Source organism: Theropithecus gelada, chromosome 8 (assembly GCF_003255815.1).
Source record: "Theropithecus gelada isolate Dixy chromosome 8, Tgel_1.0, whole genome shotgun sequence".
Classification (NCBI taxonomy): Eukaryota; Metazoa; Chordata; class Mammalia; order Primates; family Cercopithecidae; genus Theropithecus; species Theropithecus gelada.
Window position 1 is genome coordinate 102935366 of NC_037676.1, and position 27329 is coordinate 102962694.

General features: G+C 42.9%; 1 protein-coding gene across 1 annotated transcript in view; it reads right to left on the minus strand.

Annotated features, from left to right (window-relative positions):
* SNX31 (sorting nexin 31) overlaps positions 1–26856 on the minus strand; it is a 71305-nt gene extending 44449 nt beyond the window's left edge. Inside the window, exons 1-5 of the mRNA XM_025394639.1 lie at positions 26640–26856; positions 26467–26541; positions 12860–12974; positions 8331–8395; positions 438–548 (exon numbers count right to left, since the gene is read on the minus strand). Coding sequence (XP_025250424.1) covers positions 438–548; positions 8331–8395; positions 12860–12974; positions 26467–26541; positions 26640–26705 — 432 coding nt within the window. The 5' untranslated portion in view covers positions 26706–26856. The remainder of the gene's footprint in view (positions 1–437; positions 549–8330; positions 8396–12859; positions 12975–26466; positions 26542–26639) is intronic.
* Positions 26857–27329: the final 473 nt, after the last annotated feature.

Consider the following 27329-nt stretch of genomic DNA (forward strand, 5'->3'; position numbering starts at 1 on the left):
GGAACCTTCAAGAACTCCCCTGTCACCCTCTGCCAGGAAGTGTCACCCGCACACCTAGGTATGACCTGTTTCAGACTCTGCCAAGCCCCACTTTCCTTCCTGCTCCCAATGATGGGACATCCAATAATAAAGCATTTTACATATTTCCAGGCCACATCCCTGGCTAAGTTCCAAGGAAGTGCCAGCAGCCTTCCAAGAGATCTCTGGAAAATTGGTGCCCCCAGGGAGGGTGAAATCAAAGAGGCCCTGGAGGATTGGCTGTGTCTCAGGTTCCTTGGTTGTTCTCCCAGGAAATGCCAGTACCTCTGCAGATAATCATCCACAGAGTAACACAACAGGCCAGAAGTTCCTGGAAGGCAGCCGTATCCCACTCTCCGCTTTCCAAACAGAACTATCCCTAGATTCAGTTCAGGAGCTGGAGTCTAAACAAAGCTTACCTCTAGGACTCTTTCAGCAGTGTCTGATGTTATAATTTCGATTTTAATACTCTCTTCATTGGGCAGAAATATGTCCAGATAAGCTTTCTTGGGGGTGATGTCAAATGTATTCTATAAGCAAAAGAAAAGCAAAATAAATTTCCACACCATTTTTTTTTTTTTTTGAGGTGGAGTCTCATGCCATTGCCCAGGCTGGAGTGCAGTGGCGTGATCTCAGCTCACTGCAACCTCTGCCTCCTGGGTTCAAGCGATTGTCCTGCCTCGGCCTCCTGAGTAGCTGGGATTACAGGCACCCACCACCACATGCAGCTAATTTTTTATATTTTTAGTAGAGATGGGGTTTTACTGTGTTGGACTAGGCTGGTCTCAAACTCCTGACCTCAGCGCAATTCTCACTGCCTTGGAAGGAGGAAGGAAGGGCAAGGTCCTTGCCTTCAGCTGAGGCTGCTAATCTTGAAGCAAATGGAGGGAAGCTCTGTGAGAATAAAGTCAATGTAGAGAAGAGCAGGGTTTGGGGTAGGGGTGAGAAGTGGGAGCCAGCCAACCTTCCATGACCTTTTAGTTAAATAAACAAATTTCTCTTTTGTGATTTTGGCCTTGACAATGAAAATCACCTGACTAATTGGAAGTAGTTGAGTTCTACCTTCTCCACTGTAAATGCTTATTTGTAGAATGTTCTTGGCTTTTTTTTACGCTTAATTAGTTTAAAGCCAGGTTAGATGGCTGCCTAGAAGGTAAGCTCCTTCAGATTAGGATTATGTGGTGAGTTTATCTTGAAGAGTGCCCTGTACAAATAGACACTTAATAATCTTGGTTCCATATTTCTCAAAATAATCCCAGTGAGAAGAGAAAAATTACTAGCATAGTAGTGTCCAAAATGGGGCATTTGCCAGGCGCCATGGCTCACGCCTGTAATCCCAGCACTTTGGGAGGCTGAAGTGGGTAGGTCATTTGAGGTCAGGAGTTCGAGACCAGCCTGGCCAACATGGTGAAATCCTGTCTCTACTAAAATACAGAAATTAGCTGGGCATGGTGGCACACACCTCTAATCTCAGCGACTTGGGAAGCTGAGGCAGGAGAATTGCTTGAACCCAGGAGGGGGTGGTTGCAGTGAGCTGAGATTGCACCACTGCACTCCAGCCTGGGCAACAGAGCAAGACTCCCTCTTAAAATAAAAAATAAAAAAAAAATACATATATATATATATACACACACACACTCACACACACACACATATACATATACACACATACACACATACATATAATAAATTAAATGGGGGCATTTAAAAATGGAGTGTTGATACATGAACTTCCCTCTCTAGCCCATGACTGCATACTTATCCTACAGATATGTAAGAAGAGAATATTAAGGTTAAAGCCTCCAATGTTCTGTTTTGATGTCACAGCACTGGCTTTGGCTGACGTAATCTCCTCTCAGTAGAGAACCTGCACATCAAGGGAGGCAAGAGGTTAAAGAGCCACCCGACCCGCAACCATTGGCCAGGATGGACAAATCAGTTGACAACTGCCCTCACTTTCCTTCCTCCTTCTGTCACACCCTACTGGTTTGTATTACTCTGTTCTCACCTTGCTATAAAGAAATACCTGAGATGCGGTAATTTTTATATAGAAAAGAGGTTTAATTGGCTCACTGTTCTGCAGGCTGTACAGGAAGTGTGATGCTGGCAGCTACTCAGCTTCTGGGAAGGCCTCAGGAAGCTTACAATCATGGTGGAATGCGAAGCGCAAGCAGGCATGAGCAGGAGCAAGGGTGGGTGGAGGTGCCACACACTTTTAAACAACCAGATCTCGTGAGAACTCACTCACTGTCACAAGAACAGCAACAAGGGGATGGTGCTAAACCATTCATGAGAAACCACCCATGATCCAGTCACCTCCTGCCAGGCTCCACCTCCAACACTGGGCACTACAATTCAACATGGGATTTGGGGGAGAACAGAAAACCAAACAGCTGCCCCACCCAGTGGAATTCTGACTCACATTCATCGTCAACCTCATCCACTTTCCCCAGGACTCCAGCCACAGTCTCCTCCTCCCTCTTTCCCACCAGCTAACCTCACTTCCTATTAGTCACAGAGAAAACAGCAAGATGGGAACTTACTCGACTTCCACTCACCGTCCAGCCTTGGACCCTGCCTGTAGCCTTGCTCTATCTTTCTTTGTCCTACACTCAATTTAAAAGGTGCCCTTCCTCCACCTGATCCCAGACCTTGTGCAGTTCTCCTTCCAGAAGGACTTGGAGCCACTGATTATCAAGGTCTCTCCTGCATACTGCCATCTTCCACTTCTCCTTCTCTACCGGCTCCTACTCACCAGCAAACAACAGAAAGTCAGAGACTTTGGGTAGATCATCTCCAAGGGAAAGAACCTGATGTGCTTGACTATGGGGAAAATTCTGTCTTCAGCACTGCTATATAACGGAAGGAGTTAGTCATATGTTTTGAGACAACTAAGCATATTTTTTTTCTTTTAAGTGATTCAGTTTTAACTCCAGCTGGTGAGGGTGCTGGGGGATGCGGCGGGGGCAAGGGGAAGGTGTTGACTAAGGACTTAATTTTTTAGAATTAAAGTTGGGAAGAAGGGAAGAATAGAAGAAGTGACATAAGAGAGCTGAAATCCTCACCTCCCTTACAGTCAGTGGGTAGGGTCTAAAAATTGAAGAATAATAGCTGGGTGCTATGGCATATACCTATAATCCCAGCTCCTGGGGAAGCTGAGGAGGAAGGATCACTTGAGCCCAGGAGATGGAGTCCTGGGCAACATAGTGAGATCCTGTATCTAGAAAAAATAAAATGAAGAATAAGGTATATATATATATATAATTAACCTCCATATTTTTAAATATCTGAAGAAAAGGCTGTACGATTTGAAAGTCATTGCCTCTGGAGGACAGGGGAGTGTTACAATCTTTTTTAGCACTATTTCACTTTTATTTTTAGATTTTAAACTTTTATTCCATCCATATCTATTTCATTTTCCTAACTATAAGCACATTTTGCTTTGGTAAGTAAACAAACATTTCAGAGCAATATAATAAAGAGGAGAATTGATGGCATTAAAAGATCTTTGTGTGATAAGATCAAAGCAACCACAAAACAGATCAAACAAGTTTAGAGTGGAAATCAAAGAACAATTTGGCTCTATTTGTGATATTTGAATTTTACTAGAATGTTTTAATGTATTACTTACAAAATTAATGAAATGTAAAAGCAATACAAAAACCAATTGTGGGGAAAAGTCAACCTGGTAGAACTGGCTTGTATAAAAAACAAAACATTAAATAAGCTGCTATCTTTTTTTGTTTGTTTTGAGTCAGGGTCTTGCTGTATTGCCCAGGCTCAAGTACAGTGGGATGATCATAGCCCACTGTGGCCTCAAAGCTCTGAGCTCAAGCAATCTTCCTGCCTCCGCCTCCAGAGTAGCTGGGGTTATAGACACGTGCCACTACCCCCATCTAAATATCTCTTATTATTATTTTTTTGTAGAGACAGAGTCTCACTATGTTGCCCAGGCTGGTCTTCAACTCCTGGCCTCAAGTAATTCTCCCCCAAAGTTCTGGGATTACAGGTGTGAGCCATTTGCCATGCGCTTGGCCCAGCTGCCGTACTGATCTATGATGCAGTAGAAATGAAAAAACACAATTCATGCTAGAAAACTAACAAAAACACATTCATTTTAAAGAAACCTCAAAATCTGCCAATACATGGGCTGCCTTAAACGTTTTAAAATATGTGCTTTGTTGCTATTCTGCTCTGAGGCAGAGGAACATTCTTAAGAATGTTTCCCATTTCCCTTGTAGAGAGATGACAGTGGCCCATCATTGCATGTGATGAGGTTTCAGCCCGGTGAATCTGCATATGGATTTTCCTGGATGGGCACCATGGCTGTTAGACATTCCTCTGCCTCAGAGCAGAATAGCAACAAAGCGCACTGATCTCCTTGAAAAACTAAAAGATTTCTCCAGTTGTTAAATTCAACCCAATTCAACTCAAAAAGAGCACATATTTTAAAACGTGTTAAGGCTCTGGGAAGTGACTGTTGCCTCTGTCCTGACCTCTCTTTAGAGGCAGACAGAAAACAATGAAAAGGAAAGCATCCTTGAAGAAACTTACAAATAGCCTGAGGTTTTCAGAAGGGCTGCCAAGTGCAGTGAAAATTGAACCTGGTCAGGAAGGAGGGAATTAGAAGTCTCAAAGTGCTGCAGAACTCAAGCAATGCATAAGCTGCCTGAAAGCAGTTAATCACGTGGTGCTCAGCCTGTTTGGGAGCGCTACTCCGGGCCCCATTGGACACCACCTAGTGGCAGGGATGCTGAAGAGACATACAGACACTCCATCTTTGCAAAAGGCAATCTCTCAGCATGGCTGGGGAAAGAAAAGGGACTGGCATTAAGATTTTGCTTTTTAAAACCTATGTCTTGGCCGGGCGTGGTGGCTCACGCCTATAATCCCAGCACTTTAGAAGGCCAAGATGAGTAGATCACCTGAGGTCAGAAGTTCAAGACCAGCCTGACCAACATGGAGAAACCCCATCTCTACTAAAAATACGAAAATTAGCCGGGCGTGGTGGCACGCGCCTGTAGTCCCAGCAACTCGGGAGGCTGAGACAGGCAATCGCTTGAACCCGGGAGGTGGAAGGAGTGACTACCTCACATCTATTAACATTGTGCCAGATGATATGTTTTTAGGGCATCAGTTAATTTAATCCTCAAAGCAACCCCAAGAGACAGGAGCTCTTCTCCCCATTTTACAGATGGGGAAACTGTGGCACAAAAAGCCTAAGTAAATTGACCCAAGTCATATAAATCTAAAGTAGGGTAGCCAAAATTTGAATCGAGGCCATCTCACTACTTAGCCTGAACTCTTAACCCCTAAACCAGGTCAGGGGATGCTGATCTTAGTCAATCAAAATATTAGAAGGCTAGATCATGGTATGAGGAGCTGTGGTTTAAAGCTTTGCTGCTAGACAGTCTGCTCAGGCCTTAGGGTAGAGTGTTCATAAGAAAGTGCTCAGAAACAAGAAACAAGAACTAGAAATACAACAGATTCAATGAATTCAACTCAGGTCCCCTCCCCAATACTGTGTCAGCAAACAGCTAGCTCACAACAGCAGCCCCTTTCAAAGTTGATTGATGACCTCAAGATAACTGGCAAGAGACCTATGTAAAAATCCTGCAAGAAAGGAGGAAAGAAATGTGACCAATGAAAGGCAAAAAACATATACCAAAAAAATTGCATCATTAAGCAGATGAAAATGATGGATGGGTTAATAAAAAGAAAGTGTTTCTGAATGAAGACCTCAAAGAATAGATAAAAGCCTCAAGAAATAAGATAACAAAAAGATATAAAAGTGAGCTGGCAAAGTTCATGGAAGAAATGGAAGAGGAAAATAAAGCCATTACAAAAGTGAAAATTGTGTTAGAAAAAGTAAAACGAGGCACTGAAAAACACAGCTAGAGGTATAAGGCTTTTGTATGAAGTCACAAAGGCAAAATATTGAAGAACTAAAAGCAGGTATAAAACCTTTCAAATTATCAGGAAAATAAGATATACAAAACTGGCTGGGCAGGGTGGCTCATGCCTGTAATCCCAGCCCTTTGGGAGGCTGAGGCAGGAAGATCACAAGGTCAAGAGTTCAAGACCAGCCTGACCAACATGGTAAAAATCCTGTCTCTACTAAAAATACAAAAATTAGCTGGGCGTGGTGGCTCATGCCTTTAATCCCAGCTACTTGGGAGGCTGAGGCAATAGAATCACTTGAACCCGGAAGGTGGAGGTTGCGGTGAGCCAAGATTATGCCACTGCACCCTAGCCTGGGCAACAAGAGTGAAACTCCGTCTGAAAAACAAACAAACAAGAATATATAAGACAAAGCTCAGAAACACTGAATGATCCCATGAATGACGGAAAGCAAAACCCATAATGCACCCCCAAAAGATGACTGAACTAAAGTCAATGTACCATCATATGTGCAGATATAGAACGATCTGCAAGACATAGGTTTTAAACAGCAAGGTCAATTAAAAAAAATTTTTTTTTTCGGGACCGAGTCTTGCTCTGTCACCCAGGCTGGATTGCAGTGGCACGATCTCAGCTCACTGTAACCTCCACCTCCCGGGTTCAAGCAATTCTGTCTCAGCCTCCCAAGTAGCCGGGATTGTAGGCATGAGCCACCACAACCGGCTGAATTTTTATTTTTGTAGAGACAGGGGTTCACCACATTGGCCAGACTGGTCTCGAACTCCTGACCTCAGCTGATCTGCCCACCTCAGTCTCCCAAAGTGCTGGGATTACAGACGTGAGCCACAGCACCCAGTCATTAAAAAGCAAGTTCAAAAAGTGTGTTGAGTGTGCGCTTGTTTATAAAATAAAGTGTGTGTGTGTGTGTATAGTCATGTACCCCTTAATGACATTTTGGTGAACAGCAAACTGCACATATGACAGTGGTCCCATAAGATGATAGTACCATATTTTTACCATGCCTTTTCTATGTCTAGATACAGAAATACCAAGGTGTTACAATTGTCTACAGTATGAAGTACTGTAACGTAGTATACAGGTTTGTAGCCTAGGGGCAGTAGGCTCTACTGTCTAGGTCTGTGTAAGTACACTCCATGGTGGTCACACAACAACAAAATCGCCTAATGATGCATTTGTCAGAAGGAATCCATATTGTTAAGTGACACATGGTTGTGTGTGTGCATGTATGTATATATATGTGCATGTATGTGTATATATGCATGCTTATATATGTGCATGTATGTATAGCAAAAGAGCACTATAAACTATTAGACGATAAACAACAGTTGTCACTGAGGAGGGGAATCATAAGGGAAGAAAAGTTACTTTTCATTGTATACACTTGTGCTATTTGAATTTTACTATCATCACCACTTCCACAACAAACTTTTCAAAGAATAACAAAGTATGTGTATATACAAACCATCAAGCAGATGTGAAAATATGAACCACTACAGAACAGAAGGCTCTAGGGCCATTTCTCAGGTTGAGTGGGCCAGTAAATACCCCAACACATTTGAACCCCTGTCTACATGAGACTTTTTCTGAGAACCCAATAGGATTTTATTTTATAAATGAGTAAATAAATGAATGAAATGTGTTCCAGTTTTTGCAAATCCGATCCTTCCTCCCCTGGCTAAGGATCCAGTTAACTATTATCATATTACTGCAGAACATCAATTCTTTCAGAGCTTTTCCAGCCAAGCTCATACATACAGGCATAACAATGTTTCTTTATGTGCCATTAGAATGAGTGTTGTTCTGAACAAATGTACTTAACAGTTTCAGCCTAGGGAGCAAGTGACCCATGATTCTTTAGATCAACAAAGGAAAGGGAGTTGCTGTATGTCATTCTGTTTATGTTGAATTTTCTCCATGATTCATTTACAATAAAGGTAGAAGTAGAGAATACACAAGGAATAGCCGGCATGGACTGCTTTCCTGATGTCTTCACTGTGGCCCACTTGGAAATCTCAGCTACAGAAGCAGGGTCAGAGACATGTTACGGGAACCCTTAATGATAAAGGCTGTGGTTCTTGTACTATACTCAAAGGTCCTCTTCTTCATGTCCTGTTTTGAGATGTATGATGCTTAGGCTACAGAAAAAGGGATCTACTTAATAAAATGAGCCAAATGCCAAGTGACACACTTCACTTTCCATCTAAAGTCTAAACCTCCAAAAGAACAAAATAGGAACCATCCCCCAATTGACTTGAAATGAATATATTTTGCCCAAGTCCAGGCTCTGTGGGGCTGTGGCCAGTGCACACATGTGTGTGTACCTGCACACATGGTTCATGAAGAGTGTCCTGAAGAGGAATGATGGCCCCATTAAAGAAGAGCAAGCTTACCAGCTGTGCCAGTTTTAAAAACTCAACGAAGACATCACTTCTCAACACGTTTGGGTCCATGGTTACTGAAAAATATGGACGGTGAGCCAGGTTAGCATGAGCTGGGCTGGGCCTTGCCTATTAATTGCTGTGTCCTCTAGAGATCGCTCATGCCTTGCCAGTGCTCTGTCTCCTCCCTGAAGTGATGAATGTTGAAACCTTTCAAATACAGGAAAACCCCCAAAGGTTGCCTCCTACAGGCAGCCTTAACAACAGGAACTCATGACACCCATCCAGGGTGACAGTGTTCCCAGGCATCTCACTTTATTTATACACACCCATACTACTCAACATCTATTTTGTTGCCCTACCAGGATGATAATGAAGTTTATATGAAGAATCAGAAAGATCTTAAAACCTACATCTAGACTCCCAGACTAACAAGACACAGGGTAATTTGAAAATTTAATTCAACCAAGAAACATCGATTGAGAGCACCTCTTTGGAGTCTCACCCAGTCGCCCAGGCTGGAGTGTAGTGATGTGATCTTGGCTCACTGCAATGTCTGCCTCCTGGGTTAAGGTGATTCTCTTGCCTCAACCTCCAAAGTAGCTGGGGTTACAGGCACCCGCCACCACACCTGGCTAATTTTTGTGTTTTTAGTAGAGATGGGGTTTCATCATGTTGGCCAGGCTGTTCTCAAATGCCCAAACTCAGGTGATCTGCCTGACTCGGTCTCCCAAAATGCTGGGATTACAGGTGTGAGCCACAGCGCCCAGCCAAGAGCACCCCTTTGAATTATAGGAGTTCTCAAGATGTTACCAAAAAAAAAAAACAAACAAACAAACAAACAAACAAAAAAACCAATGACAAGGCAGTCAGAGAGATTTAAAATATTTCATTCTTCTATACTTAACAAAAATATTTTCACCCTTAGTTTTAAAGCTCCTGACACAAATAGCCAGGAGATATGGGCAGAGCAGATGGGGCAGACACACCCCCATGAGAACTGCAAACCCACAAAGTATGGCCCAGGCTGGTTCCTCCTGGTTCACCCCCCTTGCCACAGATCCTCTCCTATATCCTGTGTTACATACTTACTAAATGCTGCCAAATTTCTTTCTTCCTTCTGTTTTCATTACTGTTTTCCTTTTTTTTTTTTTTTTTTTGAGACGGAGTCTTGCTCTGTCACCCAGGCTGGAGTGCAGTGGCGTGATCTCAGCTCACTGCAACCTCCGCCTCCCAGGTTCAAGCAATTTCCTGCCTCATTCTCTCAAGTTGCTGGGATTACAGGCATGTGCCACCATGCCTGGCCTGTTTTACTAATTTCATCAAACATCCTCTACCAGCATTTTTTATCACTGATTTCATTGCAGGCTGTGCCTTTCCCAAAAGACATCATGTTTTTCAAAATAAACGAAGAGAGAAAGTCCCTGCAACATGAGAAACTATTTATAAAAATCATTCTGTCTTTTCTGAGGGGTAATGCCCAGGGTGGAGGAGGGGGAAGCCCTTGCATTATTTTCCGCAACGGGGCATATAGTCAAACTATGAATAGCTATATTCATCAGCATAAGTTATTGGGAATGAGGAAAGCTGCTGAAAAAGGTATTCACCCAACTGGTATTTACTGCGTGACTATTAAGTACCAGTACTAGGCTAAAAACTTTGTATATTTTAGCTTATCTAATCTTCATGACAAACTCTGAGGTAAATTATTTCTATTTCATGGACAAAAAAACCGGAGGCTCAGAGAAGGTAGGTATCTTGCCCAAGGTCACACAGCTGGTAAGGAACTAAAGTGGGATTTGACACTGGGTCTGATTCTAGAACTTGTGCTCTGAGTCATGAGGCGAAGCTGTACTGTCTTCTTACTTGACCTTGTCAAAAAGGGTACACAAGTCATTCTGATAAGAATAAAGACCAGTCCTGGAAAAGCAAAACCTTAAGCAGTGTGAGCACTTGTAAAAAGGCCAGGTATTAAAGGAGCATTTTGCTGAGACATGAGAAAACAAACCAAGGGAGAATGAAAATTCAAAAGATATTACATTTTGAACTTGAACTTTGAAAGAGCTCATTCAGTAGGTCTAAAAAGAAGTATGGTCCCATGACAAAAAAACAAAACAAACAAAAAAAGTTAATGGGAAATAGATGGCTTCTAGAATTTTTACGTACTATGTTTAAGAAAAAGATGCAGCCATGAAAAATAATGAGATAAATCTATGACTGCTGATGTAGAATGACCTCTAAGATATATATTTTAAGAGAAAAAAGTCAACATACAGGAGAAAATCTTTTTTCTTGAGCTACGAAGGACATTAGTATAATAGTTGGTGATGCTTTATTTATTTCTTTTTAGAGACAGGGTCTCCATCTGTCACCCAAGCTGGAGTGCAGTTGCTCAAATCATAGCTCAGGAGGTCGAGACTGCAGTGAGCTGTGACTGCACCACCGCACTCCAGCCTGGGTGACACAGCAAGACAATGACTCTAAAATAAAAATAAAAAGAGACGAGATCTATGTTGCCCAAGTTGGTCTCAAATTCCTGGGCTCAAGTGATCCTCCTGCCTCAGCTTCCCAGAGTGTTGGGATTACAGGTGTGAGCCACCACTCCCAGCCTAAATGTCTCAGCAGTTTTATGTTTGCTGACTTTGTTTTATTTTTTGAGACAGGGTCTTTCTCTGTTGCCCAGGAGGGACTGCAGTGGCAAGATCAGAGTTTACTGCAGCCTGAAACTCCTGGGCTCAAGCAATTCTCCCACCTCAGCCTTCCAAGTAGGTGCAGGCACGTGCCACTACACTCAGCTAATTTTTGTTTATTTTTTATTTTTTGGTACAGACAGGGTCTTGTTATATTGCCCAGGCTGGCCTTGAACTCCTGGGCTTAAGGGATCCTTCTGCCTTAACCTCCCAAAGTGCTGGAATTGCAGGCATGAGCTACCATGCCTAGCCTAATTGTTGAAGTTTGAATAAGGTCTCTAGATAAATTATTGTATCAATGTTGTTTCCTGGTTTTGATACATTGAACATCATTGTATCAATGTTGTTTCCTGATTTTGATACATTGAACATTATTATATCAATACATAAAGTAGGCCAGGCATGGTGGCTTACCCCTGTAATCCCAGTACTTTGGGAAGCTGAAGTGGGCGGATCATTTGAGGTCAGGAGCTGGAGACCAGCCTGGCCAACATGGTGAAACCCCATCTCTACTAAAAAAATACAAAAATTAGCTGAGCATGGTGGCAAGCACCTGTAATCCCAGCTACTTGAGAGGCTGAGGCAGGAGAATCACTTGAACCTGGTAGGCAGAGGTTGCAGTGAGCCAAGATCACACCACTGCACTCCAGCCTGGGCGACAGAGCGAGACTCTGTCATAAATAAATAAATAAATAAATAAATAAATAAATAAATAAATAAATACTAGCTGTGTGCAGTGGCTCATATCTGTAATTCCAGCACTTTGGGAGGCTGACATGGGAGGATTGCTTAAGGCCAGGAGTTTGAGACCAGCCTGGGCAATATAGTGAGACTCCATCTCTATAAAAAAAATGTTTTTTAATTGGCCAGGCATGGTGTGTTGCATATATAGTCCCAGATTCTTGGGAAGCTGTGGTGGGAGGATTGCTTGACCCCAGGACATCGAGGCTATAGTGAGCCATGATTGTGCCACTGCACTCCAGCCTGGGCAACAGGGAAAGATCCTGTCTCAAAAAATAAAATAAAATCAGCAAGTATATAACTGCTGAGACATTTAAGTTGGGTGTGGTGGCTCACACCTGTAATCCTAACACTTTAGGAAGCTGAGGCAGGAGGATCACTTGAGCCCAGGAATTTGAGATCAGCCTGAGCAACATAGTGAGACCTCATCTATTTTTGTTGTTGTTGTTGTTTTTAATCTTTTTTAGAGTCACTGTCTTGCTATGTTACCCAGGCTGGAGTGCAGTGGAGCAATCATGGCTCACTGCAGCCTCAGCCTCCTGTGCTCAAGCCATCCTCCCACCTCAGCTTCCTGAGTAGCTGGGATTATAGGCATGCACCACCATACCTGACTAATTTTTAAAATTTTGTTTAGAGACAGGTTCCCTCTATGTTGCTCAGGCTGGTCTTGAACTCCTGGCCTCAAGTGATCCTCCTGCCTCAGCCTCCCAAAGTGCTGAGATTACAGGTGTGAGAAACCATGCCCAGCCAGACCTCATCTCTTTAAAAAAAAAAAAAAAAGTATTTTTAAAGCCAAATACAAAGAACACATATTATATGATCCCTTATATATGAAATGTCCAGAATAGGCAAATCTTTAGAGATAAAAATTACAGTAGTAGTTGCCAGGGCCTGGTGGGGGAGGGAAAGAGGACGTGATTGCCAATGGGTATGAGGTTTCTTTCAGGGGTGATGACAACATTCTAAAATTAGATTATGGTAATGGTCACACAATTAATTACATAAATATATTGTAAAAGAATTGACTTGTACACTTTAGCAGGTGAATTTTGTGGCATATAACTTACATTGCAATAAATCTGTTTTTTAAAAAACCCTGCAAATACATACCATTTTGCAAATATTGTTCCAGTTGGTTCCTCCTCTCATCAGCCATAGCTGTGGTCATTGCCAAATAGTACTTTGGTGGGAAGGGTGGCAGGCAATTTCCAAAGACCCGCCTTAGCTGAAAGATCCAGGAAACACAGTTAGGCAGGCGACCTACCAGTTCAGGGTTGATGAGATTACTAAAGCCTCCTCTAGGGCAAGTCCCATCCCAGCACTTTATTTCAAGTTAAGCCTTCCTGGTGGCTCAAAGGGGGAAAAGAGGACAATTTGATTTTCTTAAGGAGGAATTTATTTCAGTATATATTCTGGAGATATTACTAGACATATCACAGACCGGCAGCTCCAGTCTAAGTTTGGTAGAGCTGAGATGTATGTTTATCTTTCATTTGTTTTACAAGACTAGCCACTGCTCACATCATACTATATTATCTTGATTCATTCCACAATAGTGTCTGTGATATCAATGACAATGGGAATTAAATTCCTCAACCCTACCTCCACCAAATCCGAACTTGACAAATGCTTACAGCTGTGTTACCTAATGCGGTAGCCACCAGCCACCTGTGGTGAATCAGCACCTGAATGTGGCTAGTTTGGATTGAGATGTGTTGTAGGTGTAACATGCATTCCAAATTTCAAAGAGGAGAGAATGTAAAATATCTCACTGATAATTTTTATATTGATTACATGTTAAAATGATAATATTTTGGATACACTGAATTAAATAAAATATATTATTAAAATTAATTCCATCTGTTTCCTTTTACTCTGTTTAACGTGCCTATCAGAAAATTTTAAATTACATAGGTGACTCTTTCTCTTTCTTTCTTTCTCTTTCTTTTCTTTTCTTTTCTTTTCTTTTCTTTTCTTTTCTTTTCTTCCTTCCTTCCTTCCTTCCTTCCTTCCTTCCTTCCTTCCTTCCTTCCTTCCTTCCCTTCCCTCCCTCCCTCCCTCCCCCTCTCTCTCTCTCTTTCTTTCTTTCTTTCTTTCTTTCTTTCTTTCTTTCTTTCTTTTCTTTCTTTCAGATGGAGTTTTACTCTTGTTGCCCAGGTTGGAGCGCAATGGCTCAATCTTGGCTTACTGCAACCTCTGCCTCCCGGATTCCAGCAATTCTCCTGCCTCAGCCTCCTGAGTAGCTGGGATTACAGGCATGTGCCACCAGGCCAGGCTATTTTTGTATTTTTAGTAGATACAGTGTTTCTGCATGTTGGCCAGGCTAATCTTGAACTCCCAACCTTAGGTGATTCGCCCGCCTCTGCCTCTCAAAGTGCTGAGATTACAGGCGTTAGCCCGCCGCACCCAGCCGAGAGACACACGTTATGTTTCTATTGGACCAGTGCTGGTTACAGAATTCCAATAATGCTGACATATGATCCCAAGTAGAAACCAGCCAGGCCCTTCTCTCCCACTTACTCATCTATGACCCATGACCATGGTAGTAATTATTTTTATGGAACCTAAAAAGTGGATGCATAAAAAATTATTCTAAAATTAAGAACGAAAAGTGTGCATCTTTATTCCAGCCCTACACTTGTAGTGGCAGCTTGAAGGTAAGGCACAGAATCATTCTCCTGAAAATAAGACAAAGGAAACCACTCAGAAATCCAATCAGGTTTTAACATGGTACCTCTAGAGCAGGAGGGCTGAAATCTTACTATTACCATACTCAGTGGCTTAAGGAAAATGAAAGATGGAATAAGAAAAATGAGGCTGCAAACAGTAAGAATTTTTAATTCCATGGCCTTTGTCACAAATACAGTGAGTATTTGGCAAATATTTACCTTGCATAGATAGGCCTTAACTTCAAAAAAGTCAAGAATCTGATGACTTCCCTCCATGCGCACTACCATCACCCTGGTCCAAGCCACTGTCATCTCTTTTCTAGATTATTGCAGTAGACTTCCAACAAGTCTCTCTGCTTCTACCCATGACTCCTTCAGTCTATTCCTAACATAGCATCTAAAGTGATACTTAATTTTAATTTTATTTTATTTTATTGAGACAAAGTCTTGCTCTGCTGCCCAGGCTGGAGTGCAGTGGCATGATTTTGGCTCACTGCAACCTCCACCTCCTGGGTTCAAGCGATTCTCCTGCCTCAGTCTCCCAAGTAGTTGGGACTACAGGTGTGCATCACCACGCCTGGCTAATTCTTGTATTTTTAGTAGAGATGGGGTTTTGCCATGTTGGCCAGGCTGGTCTTGAACTCCTGACCTCAGGTGATCTGGCTGCCTCGGCCTCCCAAAGTGCTGGGATTACAGGTGTGAGCCACTGCACCCAGCCTAAAGTGATACTTTTAAAATGTAAGTCAGCCAGGTGCAGTAATGTGCACCTGTAGTCCCAGCTACTTGGGAGGCTGAGGCAGGAGGGTTGCTTGAGCCCAGGAGGTCAAGGCTGTGATGCACTATGATAGCCACTGCCCTCCAGCCTGGGCAACAGAGCAAGACTCTATCATCTCTTAAAATAAGAAAAGTAAGTCAGATCATTCCACTGTTTTGCTCAAAATCCTCCTCAACTTCTCATCTCAATCAAGTAAACCCAAAATTTTTACAATGACTCAGAACTGTGCCATCTAATATGATAGGCATTAGCCACCTGTGAGTAAATTTGAACCTAATTAAAATAATATAAAATTTTTAAATTCAAGCTTCAGTCTTGCTAGCTACATCTCAAATGCTTAATAGCCACTTGAAATATTGTAATTTGCTATTCAGTTGGGCAAAGCAGATATATAGCATTTCCATCAGCACAAAAGTTGTATTGAAAAACATTGGTCTAACATCTGGAGCAGTTATTAACTGCCTGCCTGTGGGCAAAACATGCTTTTTTTTTTTTTTTTTTTTTTTTTTTTTTTTTTTTTTAAGACCAAGTCTCGCTCTGTCGCCCAGGCTGGAGTGCAGTGGCGCAGTCTCAGCTCACTACAAGCTCTTTCTCCCGGGTTCACACCATTCTCCCGCCTCAGCCTCCCAAGTAACTGGGACTACAGGCACCCACCACCACACCTGGCTAATTTTTTGGGTATTTTTAGTAGAGACGGGGTTTCACTATGTTAGCCAGGATGGTCTCGATCTCCTGACCTCGTGATCCGTCTGCCTTGGCCTCCCAAAGTGCTGGGATTACAGGCGTGAGCCACCACACCTGGCCCCCTGGTTCATTTTTTTGGTGGTTGATTGTTTGATTTTTAGATAACTGGAATTTGGTAACAGCAGTTATTTGTGTGATTTAAAATTTTAAAAACTTGTATCTCGAAGAGAATACAGAATATTACAACCACTTTGAAAGACAGTTTGGCAATTTCTTACAAAGCTAAACATAGTCTTACTCTATAATCCAGCAATAAATACCCAACTGATTTGAAAACTGTCCATACAAAATGTTTACGGCAACTTTATTCATAACTCCCAAATGTTTATGGCAACTTTATTCATAATCCCCAAAACTTAAACAACAAAGATGTCCTTCAATCTGTGAATGGATAAGCAAATTGTGATATAACCACACAATGAAATGTTATTCAGAAATAAAATGAAATAAGCTATCAAAACACAAAAGACATGAATGAAACATAAATAAATATTGCTAAGTGACAGAAGTCAGTCTGGAAAAGCTATATACTATATGATTTCATTTATATGACATTCTGGAAAAGGCAAAAGTACAGAGACTTTATAAAAAGATCAACAGCCACCAAGTTTTGGGGCAGGGAGGTACTGAATAGCTGAAACACATGGAGTTTTTTAGGTCAATAAAATTAGTCTATATGAAACTAGAATTGTGGATGCATGACACTATGCATTAGTCAAAAGTACAACAGAACTTCATGTTTTCTGAAGTTTACAACAGAAGCTTCATGTTTGCAAATATTTTTAGAAATAATTTAGGAGGTTGGGGGAATCTGAGGATGGAATGTAGAATGTGATAAAACTACGTTGCAAATGTATGAAACCGGTTCACTGAACGTGGTGAGAAACAAAGTGCTGACCTAAGTCGCTTTAAATGAGTGGAGTCTGTAAACTAAAGGCAAAGAAGCTAACTGTACACAGGCATTGGACTCTGGCTGATAAAGTTGTTTCCCACAGGAGTATAGGTTAACAGCGCTATACTCCTACATGTGTATACAGAATCAAACAAGTAAATGAATGGCAGATAGTGGGAGTCAGGTTTCCAACTGTTGTAGTGGGAGTTTACACATAAGGGAAAGGGGCTAGAATGATCCATGTGGTAATGCACTAGAGTTGAATATATTAGTATGACCACATGTTTAGTTTAATATAGATACAGATGATTACATATAGAAATATTTGTTCATATGTCCATATACATGGGTTAGTATACACACATATATTTCCTTGCTCTGTCAGCTGAGAGGACATAGATGCAACAACACTCCAGTAGCAATGAACATATCTAGTGCCCAGATCTTAATTTCCAATACCATTCTACAATAAATGCAACCAAGGATCTATGGAGAAATGGCTGATTTCTAGGACTGAGGCAGGAAATATATAAGATGGGCCTGGAGTATCTTGTAGCTCCAGAAAGTAAGGAAATATTCAAAACAAATGAAAAAAACAAGTCACAAATGGGAGTACCTCAGAGACAAAGGAGCAAAATGAAAGGGCTTCCATGGGCCAAGATGGAATCATTTGACCAACCAAGTAGTAGTGAAATATAACCCAAAGTATAAAGTGAATATCCATGAGTCCTTATAGACTTGTTATTAAATAAATAGGAGCAACTAGACAAATCTCTTGTGCAGAAGAACATCAGATAATTTCTTTTTCTTTCTTTTTTTTGGAGATGGAGTCTTGCTCTTGTTGCCCAGGCCACAGTGCAATGGCGCAATCTCGGCTCACTGCGACCTCTGCCTCCTGGGTTCAAGCGATTCTCCTGCCTTAGCCTCCCAAGTAGCTGGTATTAAAGGCACGCACCACCACGCCTGGCTAATTTTGTATTTTTAGTAGAGATGGGATTTCTCCATGTTGGTCAGGCTGGTCTTGAACTCCTGACCTCAAGTGATCTGCCCACCTTGGCCTCCTAAAGTGTTGGGATTACAGGCCTGAGCCACCACGCTGGGCCATATCAGATAATTTCTACAGATACTCCTCAAGGAGGGGGAGCATAAATCCCCACTCTCAGTGTGGGCTGCACATAGTGACTTCCTTCCAAAGAGGACGCTATGGAAAGAGAAGACAAAGAGGAACTTTACAGTGGAGAAACCTGACAAATACTACCTCACCCAGGTGAAGAAGATCAACATCAAGAGTGTAAGTCAGATGATAGCAGGTACCCTTGATATGACGTGATTAGAGTGGTACTTTATCTCTGGGGTCTTCATCCCCCCAACCCGTAACCCCCATCTAATCATGTGAAAAATGTAAGACAAATTCCAAGAAGGATATTCTACAAAATATATGACAAGTACTCCTTAAAATTATCAAGGTCATTAAACATAAGGAAAATCTAAGAAACTGTCACAGTCAAGAGGAACTTAAGGAGACCTAACAACTCAATGTAACATGGAACCCTGGCCGGGGTCCTGGAAGAGAAACAGGACATTGGGTAAACACTAAGGACGTCTGAAAAGTTATAGATTGTAGTTAATAAGAACGTATCAATACTGATTTGTTAATTGTAATGAATGTACCATATTAATATAAAACCTTAATAATAGAGGAAACTGTGGATTATATGGAAACCCTCTGTCCTATCTTCTCTGTTAACTAAAACTGTTTCAAAAAATAAAGTTTATTAAAAAAAAAAAACAAAACTGATGTTCTGGCTTCTCTTGAAAACTGAGATCTGCAATCAATGGGTTCACACTCAGGCAACTGTCTGGTGAGGGGACCTAAGCCGTTCCCACCACTCTCCACTGTTTTTCACTTGATCCTCATCTCTCATTTAAAGTACTTGCCAGTTGGCTGCGGTGGCTCATGCCTGTAACCCCAGCACTTTGGGAGGCCTAGGCAGGCAGATTGCTTGAGCCCATGAGTTTAAGACCAGCCTAGGTAACATGGCAAGATGTTGTCTCTACTAAAAATACAAAAAATTAAGCCCGGTGTGGTAGCATGTGACTGTAGTCCCAGCTACTCAGGAGGTTGAGATGGGACAATAACATTAGCTGGAGACGTCAATGCTAAGGCTACAGTGAGCTGAGATCACACCACTGCACTCCGGCCTGGGCCACAGGAGTGACACTTTGTCTCAAGAAAACAAAACAAAACAAAACAAAACAAAAATTTTATATATATATATATATATATATATATATATATATATATAAACTTATATATATATATATAAACTTGCCTGTAGCCATTTAGGTTTGCAATCTCTCATCTAAACCTAGAATATTTTTTTTTTTGAGACTCCTGTGGCCCAGGCTAGAGTATGATTAAACCTAGTATAAAATATTATAGTGACAATTCTGTTTCTTTTAAACTCAAGGAAATTTTTCTGCCCTTCCAGAAACTGTCAAAAGGCATCCCAGTTGGAGCGTTATCCCAGGCAGTGCTGCTGAAACAACCTGGGATTGATGCACCCATCTCTGCTAATTCCATTAAATAGAAGCAAAAATTTGACTTCTTTGTGTACAATTATTTCTTGGCTAACTGATGAAGTGATCTTGAAAAGGCAATTGTCTTCATTGGCATGTGTTTGTTAATGTCGCAGATGCTCCCGAATCAGTTCTAATCACAGCAGCCTTGAATGAACAGGGCTGCCTGAGTTATCCATCTACAAGGCAGTATCTTGGGGAAGCTCTGAGGCCAAGATCTGGGGAAAAATCAACAAGGATTAAGGTTCTAATACCTATCACAGAGCAGAAACCCTCCCAGCAGGTTTTTACAACCTGAGCTGACTTGTCAAGGAATCTTTCCCCTCCCTTCTCTGATACCGATCTAAGGGGGACAATGAACATAAAAGAAACTGAGTAGTTAAATGTGCCAAAAGTTAACAATCAAATCCAAATTCAACACCACCAAAAGATGACCTATTCTATGGGTCTCGGTGCACAGTTGAGCTATCAAACCCACCAGCGTACTGAGAATTATCTGGTACTACAGTTCAGCCCTATCTGTCTTTCAAAAACCTATTTAAAGAGATCAAAAGGAAAACATACCTCTTCTGCTCTTTTATTATGTGGTGTTTTTGTTTGTTTGGGGTATTGTGGGGTTTTTTTAAGACTGTTATCTGACAAATATTTTCATAAACCCCAGAACAGGCCAGGCGTTGGCTCATGCCTGTAATCCTAGCACTTTGGGAGGCTGAGGCGGGCAGATCACCTGAGGTCAGGAGTTCAAGACCAGCCTGGCCAACATGGCAAAACCCCGTCTCTACTAAAAATACAAAAATTAGCCAGGTGTGGTGGCAGGCACCTGTAATCCCAGGTACCCGGGAGGCTGAGGCAGGAGAATCACTTGAACCTGGCAGGGGTGGAGGTTGCAGTGAGCGGAGATCGCACCACTTCACTGCAGCCTAGGTGAAAGAGCAAGACTCCATCTCAAAACAAAACAAAAAACAAAAACAAAAAAAATCCCAGAACAATCTCCTGTACCAACTTCCTCTTCGTACAGCTCTCCCTGTTAACATGAAGAGGTCTTTACAGGTCAGTTGAAAATGTCACCTACTTCCCCCACCTTACTGCATCCACACCCCCCCCCATACCTATGCCAAAATGGTGATGGCCAGGGACAAGTAGAATTACAGACACAAACGGTGTCTGTTTCTAAGCCAACTCATTCATCCCACTTCTCCAAGTCCCCTTGTAGTTAAAAACCCAAATTCACTAGATAATGGGCCACAGCTCAGAGTCTGGGTGGTGGCATCTAGCCCCTAAGAGCATGGCCTAGAGCTTGCATATTATCCCATTTGTTCCTCAAAACAGTACTACGAGGTAGATAGATCCTCAGCACCACGAACATTGTCAAATTCCACCTTCAGCAGGAGCAACCCCAGACTCAGGGAGATGAAGTGACTTAAAACTAGGACATCCAAGCTAATGACTGGCAGAAGATGGAGTCAGTCTTCTCACTGCTGTCATCACCACCACCATCACCTTTTCCGCCAAATCTCTGCTGAGCAACTACCAAGGCAGAATTCCAGGCTGGGTGTTCCATACCCACAAGCCTTCATTCTGTCCCTTCATTCAAATATTTGCGTTTTGCTTGTAAATAATCAGGGAAGACAAAATATACACACAAAAAGAGGACGGAACATGACAAGGTTGAAACATGAGGTGGCACAGCAATCAGAGAAAGGCATCTCATGCAGTCAAGGGGGACTTCCTAGAGGAGATGGGACTGAGGTGGGCTTTGAGAAACGATTGCTCCCTTGACAGGTAGACTAAAACCAGGAGTCATCCCCTGTAGAGGAAGTGAGCCAGTCAGAGACAAAGAGTGAGCCAGCCTGATAGGAACAGGAGGTATGGGTAGGGAAAGAGGAGATCAGGTTAGGTCAGAGGGGAAGCAGCCAGGTTGGGTCAGCACTTGGCAGGGAGGACAACTGAACCAGCGCATACAGGCTGCACAGCCCTCCCCTCCTGCTGACGGGTCCTCTGCAAGCTTTCCCAACTTGTCCCCATTGCCATGTCTGATGCTGGCAGAGTACAAAGAAATGGAGCCCCATATCACTGTTCACAGAGCCCCATATCACTTTCACAAGATGGCCTCATCTGTAACTTGGTCGAAATGAGCTGATTTAATGCTTCCCTCACAGATTTCTTTAAATCTATTTGGGCAGGGTGGTGCCAGCAAGAGCAGGAGCATAAATCAAACTGGTTTTGTTTATCTAAAGGCACAGGAAAAGGTGGGGCCAGCCAGTTCACACAGCAGGAAGACGGGCAGCACTGAGCACACAGGGTCAAGCTGCCAGAGCCTGAGGGAGCCTCACTGCAGACAGGGCTGCAGGTGAGGATGACAGGGGGTGCAGGTCACAGCAGAGCCCATGGAAACACACCCACCTCTTCCCAAGGTCCAGTTTTTCCTTTTTGTTTTTGTTTTTGTTTTGAGACGGAGTCTCCCTCTGTTGCCCAGCCTCGAATGCAGTGGTGGTGAGATCTCAGCTCACCGCAATCTGTGCCTCCTGGGTTCAAGCAATTCTCATCCTCCCAAGTAGCTCCCAAGTAGCTGGGATTATAGGCACATGCCACCACACCTGGCTTAATTTTTTGTATTTTAGTAGAGACAGGCTTTTACCATGTTGCCCAGGCTGGTCTCAAACTCTTGAGCTGAAGTGATCCACCCACCTTGGCTTCCCAAAATGCTGGGATTCCAGGTGTGAGCCACTGCTCCTGGCCAACGCAGGTCCAGTTTTTATGCATTAGCTCTCCACATACCCTGGCTGAGATGGAGTAGAGGCCACCTCACCTGTGCCAGGTACTGCCCCTCGATCTCGTTATCCAACATGCAAAATATAAGCCCAATTCTTAAAGCCAAAGATCACACATGCTACAGTAATAGTCGTAATTTAACAGAATGCATGGCATATAATAGAAACTTGGTAAATATTTCTTAAGCAAATAATCGGTTAATTCTATAGATGAAAACTATCCTGTCAGGATGCAGAACTTCCTAGAAAATAAACTGGAAATAAACTCATATTCCCCCAAACACACACACAGATGGGACCTTTCTACTATTTTGTTTTTGACAGTGCTCTGTGTTAAATCAGATTAAGAATTCTGAGCTGTTTCACATCCTCCACTGAATAGGAGAAATAAAAACTAGCTGAGAAGTATCTGGGAGAGGTCACCCAACCCTTCAGTCTCAGACTTCGGGTAGTCAGATAAAATACAGGATGCTCAATTAAATATGTATCAAGTGGTGCATGGGACATACTAAAAAAAATTGTTTGTTGTTGACTTGTAATTTAAATTTAACTGGAGTACTTTGTATTTGAATTTGCTAAATCTAGCGACCCTACTGAGACTCTTCCTGTTTTGTTTGTTTGTTTGTTTGAAACAGGGTCTCACTCTGTCACCCAGGTTGGAGTGCAGTGGCACAATCTGGGCTCACTGCAACCTCCACCTCCCAGGCTCAAGCAATCCTCCCACTCTAGGCTCCTGAATAGCTGGGATTACAGGAGCACCACCATGCCTAGCTAATTTTTTGTATTTTTGGTAGAGACAGGGTTTTGCCATGTTTCCCAGGCTGGTCTTGAACTCCCGAGCTCAGGCAGTCCACCCACCTTCACCTCCCAAAGTGCTGGGATTGCAGGTGTGAAACACCATACCCAGCCTCAGACTCTTTACCTATAAAATGAGAGTGATGATGATGATTGAACTGCTGACCTCACTGGGGACTTGCTGGAACAAAATCCTGTGTCTGGAGCTCTCATGACAGAGAGTGGATGTTGGAGGCCTGCGGTCAGGGCTGAGTGAAGGGGATTGAGAGCAAAAAGAATATTGGGGCCAAGGGCAAACTTCCCCTTCATCCTCTGAAGCTTCACTGAAAAATCAACTGACAAAAGGCAGATTCATAGGAGAAAAGGCATACAAATTCACTAACATGCGCGGGAGTCTTCCAAAATATAAGAACTCAAAGAAATGACCAGATGGTTGATGGTTTTATACCATCTTGAGATTACAGAAAAAAAGCAGGGCTTAGAGCATGGCCAAAAACAGGCTATGGTGGCAAATCAGGTTATGGTGGCAAGACAGGTCATGGGAAGAAGAGGAGAGACCTGGCTAGCAAAGGTGGTCTAGTATACAGAGGAAACCCACAGGCAGCAGCTCTCAGAGAGAATAGTTGGTAAACATTTCTTTCAGACATTTAAAGGTGTCAGACTCTCTGTGATTATTTCCTAAATCTGAACAAGAGAGGACTTCAGAGAAAGCCTGGCTGCATCAATACAAATTCTCTCTACGGGTGCAAATCTCCCCCACAAAAGGCAGCTTTTCAGCTATTCTGATATTTCCAGCTCTCTACACAGCCATCTTGAAATATGTCATAATAGTACATTTTGGGATAAAATATATTGGTTTCCTTCAAGGACAAGGGACTTTTAGAGTGAGGCAAAAAAATTTTTAACCTTGATCATGGTGGTGGTAATTGTATACATTTACCAAAATTCATTACACTGAACTCATAAAGTTGGGGAATTTTATTACATTACATGATTCCAAAATACAGTAAAAGTATGTTAGTTTAGGACTTAGTCATTTGACTCATTGTTTTACTAATACGATTTATTTTATCAACTTTAGAAAGAAACCACATTAATGTAATAGGTCAGAGCAGGTTCTGGAAATCAAATCCTGCCTCCAACAGTAACAATATGACTTTGGGAAAATTGTGCCTCAGTTTCTTCATCTGTTAAATTGGACTAATTCTAATGCTAGCTCATAAGGCTATTGTAAAAATTAAGCTATTACAGGTAAAGTGTTTGGTACCAAACTCAGCACACAGTAACTACTTGTTATTGTTTCATATTGATTATAAATACCACCAGCCATCTAAGATCTAAATAGTTTCTTTAAAAATGTAGTAGTTTGTATAGAAAGGGGGAAAATGATAAATATTGATATAAGATATATGGAAGTTGGAAACTAGACAAAGAAATTTCCATTTTAGGATTTTGAGAAATCTAGGACAAATAGGAAATATTTATTAAAATCTATTTTATTAAAATCTATTGTATACCCTATTGAGGGCACTAAGCCATGGTAATTCAATATTTATTTAAAGGCCCCCATAGTAAATAACAGACAATTTCTACTTCATATCTTACCAAATAGAAGATCAAGAATAAAAGTTACTCACTCTATGCCTCTGCTTCTGGACCTGCCAGGATTTGGTTCATCTGAGTTTTCCTGAAAATAAGCATTTTCCCAAGTCTGTTGGGTAAGGAGGGCCGGATTCAGGAATGCTTGAAGCCTCTGAGTCCACAAATGTTTGCTGAGCATACGTTATGTACCAGGCTCTACGAACAACTGGCCCCTAATCTTCACAAGCACACTGTGAGGCTGACACCCATAAGGACCTATTTGCTTATTATTTCTGATGAGAAAATTGAAGGCCAGAGGAGAGGTGAGGCGATCAGCCAGGATGCAGTTGATCAGTCACAGGCTGTCTTGCTGCCTCCTGCTCTGCTCCCTTCCCTTCCCCACCTGAAGCTGCAGGAAGACGGAGGAGGGTAGGAGAGGATACCCTGCCTCCCCCTGCCAATGCCTAAGACACCCATTATTTCTCTTCCTCTGAGATCCCTGCCTCTGCAGTCCTCACAATTCCCCATATGTTTCAGTCACAAGTAGCTTCTTATCTTCCGGAGGTCTGAATCTATGCCATTCTTCATTCAATCATTTGACAATCATTCCAAAGGACCTACTGGGTCACAGCACTAGTAACACAAAGATGACCACTCAAATTAACTAGTAACCACATTACAACTGCTCTTGGTTGACTTCAAAGATACTTAATCTCACCTTGAAAATGGACTTTCCAATGCACTATGATGTATGAGCAAGAAGGCTTGCTACAGTGACAATTTCAATAGCAGAAAAAACAAACTAAGCTGTCGGTCAACAGAAGATGGTTAAATGAAACATGGCGTATCTAACTCACTAGAAACCCAGAGACTGTCTGAAAAAACTCTCTCTCAAAAAAAAAATTAATAGTTGTTGCCTCTGGGCAAGTTTTTTCTGTTTTCTCTATTTTTTTTTTTTTTTTTTTAAATAAAGACAAGGTCTCCGTTATGTTGCCCAGGCTGGTCTCAAACTCTGGGACTCAAGTAATCCTCCTGCCTCAGTCTCCCGAAGTATTAGTATTATAAGCATGAGTCAAGGTGCCTGGGCTATACTTTTGTTTTTAATGTTAGGTATGTGCTCTTTATAATCTAAAATCTAAATCAAACAAACAAAAAAAGCACTATTCATGGGAGAGAGGAGGAGGAGGGTAAAGCTTATGTCTAAACTTTCATTTACTTCTCTAATCCATTTTGAAGACTTATAACACCTCCTTATAAGAACAATGAAACCCATTAGAGCAGACTAATAAATCAGTCTGCCTCCCAGAGAAAATACTGTCGAGACAGCAGGGTGAGAAACAATCCTAGCTAGCTTGGTAAGTCATGTTCCCTGGTTCCCAGCCTGCCAGTACTTGAAGCCTCATGGCCATTCGAAAACAAAACTAGTGACACACCTTTTTAAAGGGGGCAAACTTAAGAAACTCTTGAGACAAAGGAGATTAAATACCCATGTACAAGACTCCAAAGACTCTAGGCCTTGATCTAGACCCAGTTTGCTCATTTTGGAGGGACACATTGTCCTGGGGAACAGCGGGCACTGAAATGGGGCTCAGCATAGCCCCAGCGCCCTGCCAGGCCGGGCTAGCGGAGATCACCGGGCTGCGAGGGGCTTGGGAGAATCACCTACGCCCCGTTCCCTCATCTCACAGCTGTAGGCCACCAGGAGCCGCAGCGTGCATTCATCCAACTGTATGCCAAGCAATTCAGTTCATCTTTACCACGACCCTGTTTCACAATAGGAAGCCCGATAGGAAGCCCGAGGCCCTGAAAGGCCCAGTATCTTGCCAGAGTCAGAGGAACAGAGCGCTTTGGGGACAACTTTCTCCACCTGTCTCAGTGGATGGGCTCGTACCCGCCTCCAACCTGCTCACCTGTTCGTTCCAATCGTGCAGCTGGCTGTAGCGCACCCTGCAGAAGAGGAACCCGTCCAGGTACACGGAGTACAGCTGCAAACACAGACACCCCGTCCCGGGTAAGCCGAGGGATAGGTGAGCATTGTCACCGGCCCCCTCCCTGCCCAGCCTGACCCCGGCCCTGGGCGCACCACGTAGCGGCCCCCCAGCGCGTCGGACCGCTGCTGGGACACCGGGATACAGAAATGCATCTTCATGGCTGGGCGGTGGCCTGGGAGCAGCGCTGGAAACCCGACCGGCGGCGGCGGCGCGGTGCGCAGCTCTGAGCTCGGCAGCAGCGGACGCAGCTGGGTCTGCCACGCGACTCAGGGCGAACCCCGGCGCCCGCTCTCCCCTGCCCGGGGCATCCACAGGTGGGGCCGGGGCCGGCCCGCGCCGCCTCCCAGTGCCCGCCCCATCCAGCCCCGCCGCTCGGTCCCGGAATAGGTGGCGACCGGGGCTGGGGCGCATCCACGGCCACCCCCACCCCGGACATCGGCCACTGTTGGCATTTTCTCCAAGCAGGCCCGCGAGGGGCTTGAAAACAGTTTGAGTTCCATTACCTGCCAACACTGCCTGCAGTGCACTAATTAAGATTTCTGGAATTACATAGATCTGGTAACTGCCTTATGATTAGCAGGGTTATGTTTGGTCAGTTTTTTGTATTGGCATTTGTTAAATGTAACACAAGACATTCAGCAATATATGCAACCCTGCTTTAGCGTTATTCTTTCAATCTTGCTTTTTCCCCTTAAATGCCAGAAGCCCCCCAAAATGGAAATGGCTTGGGTCTCTCTTGATCCTTGAGAAGCCCTTATTTTTAGACAGGTGCATTCACGTGA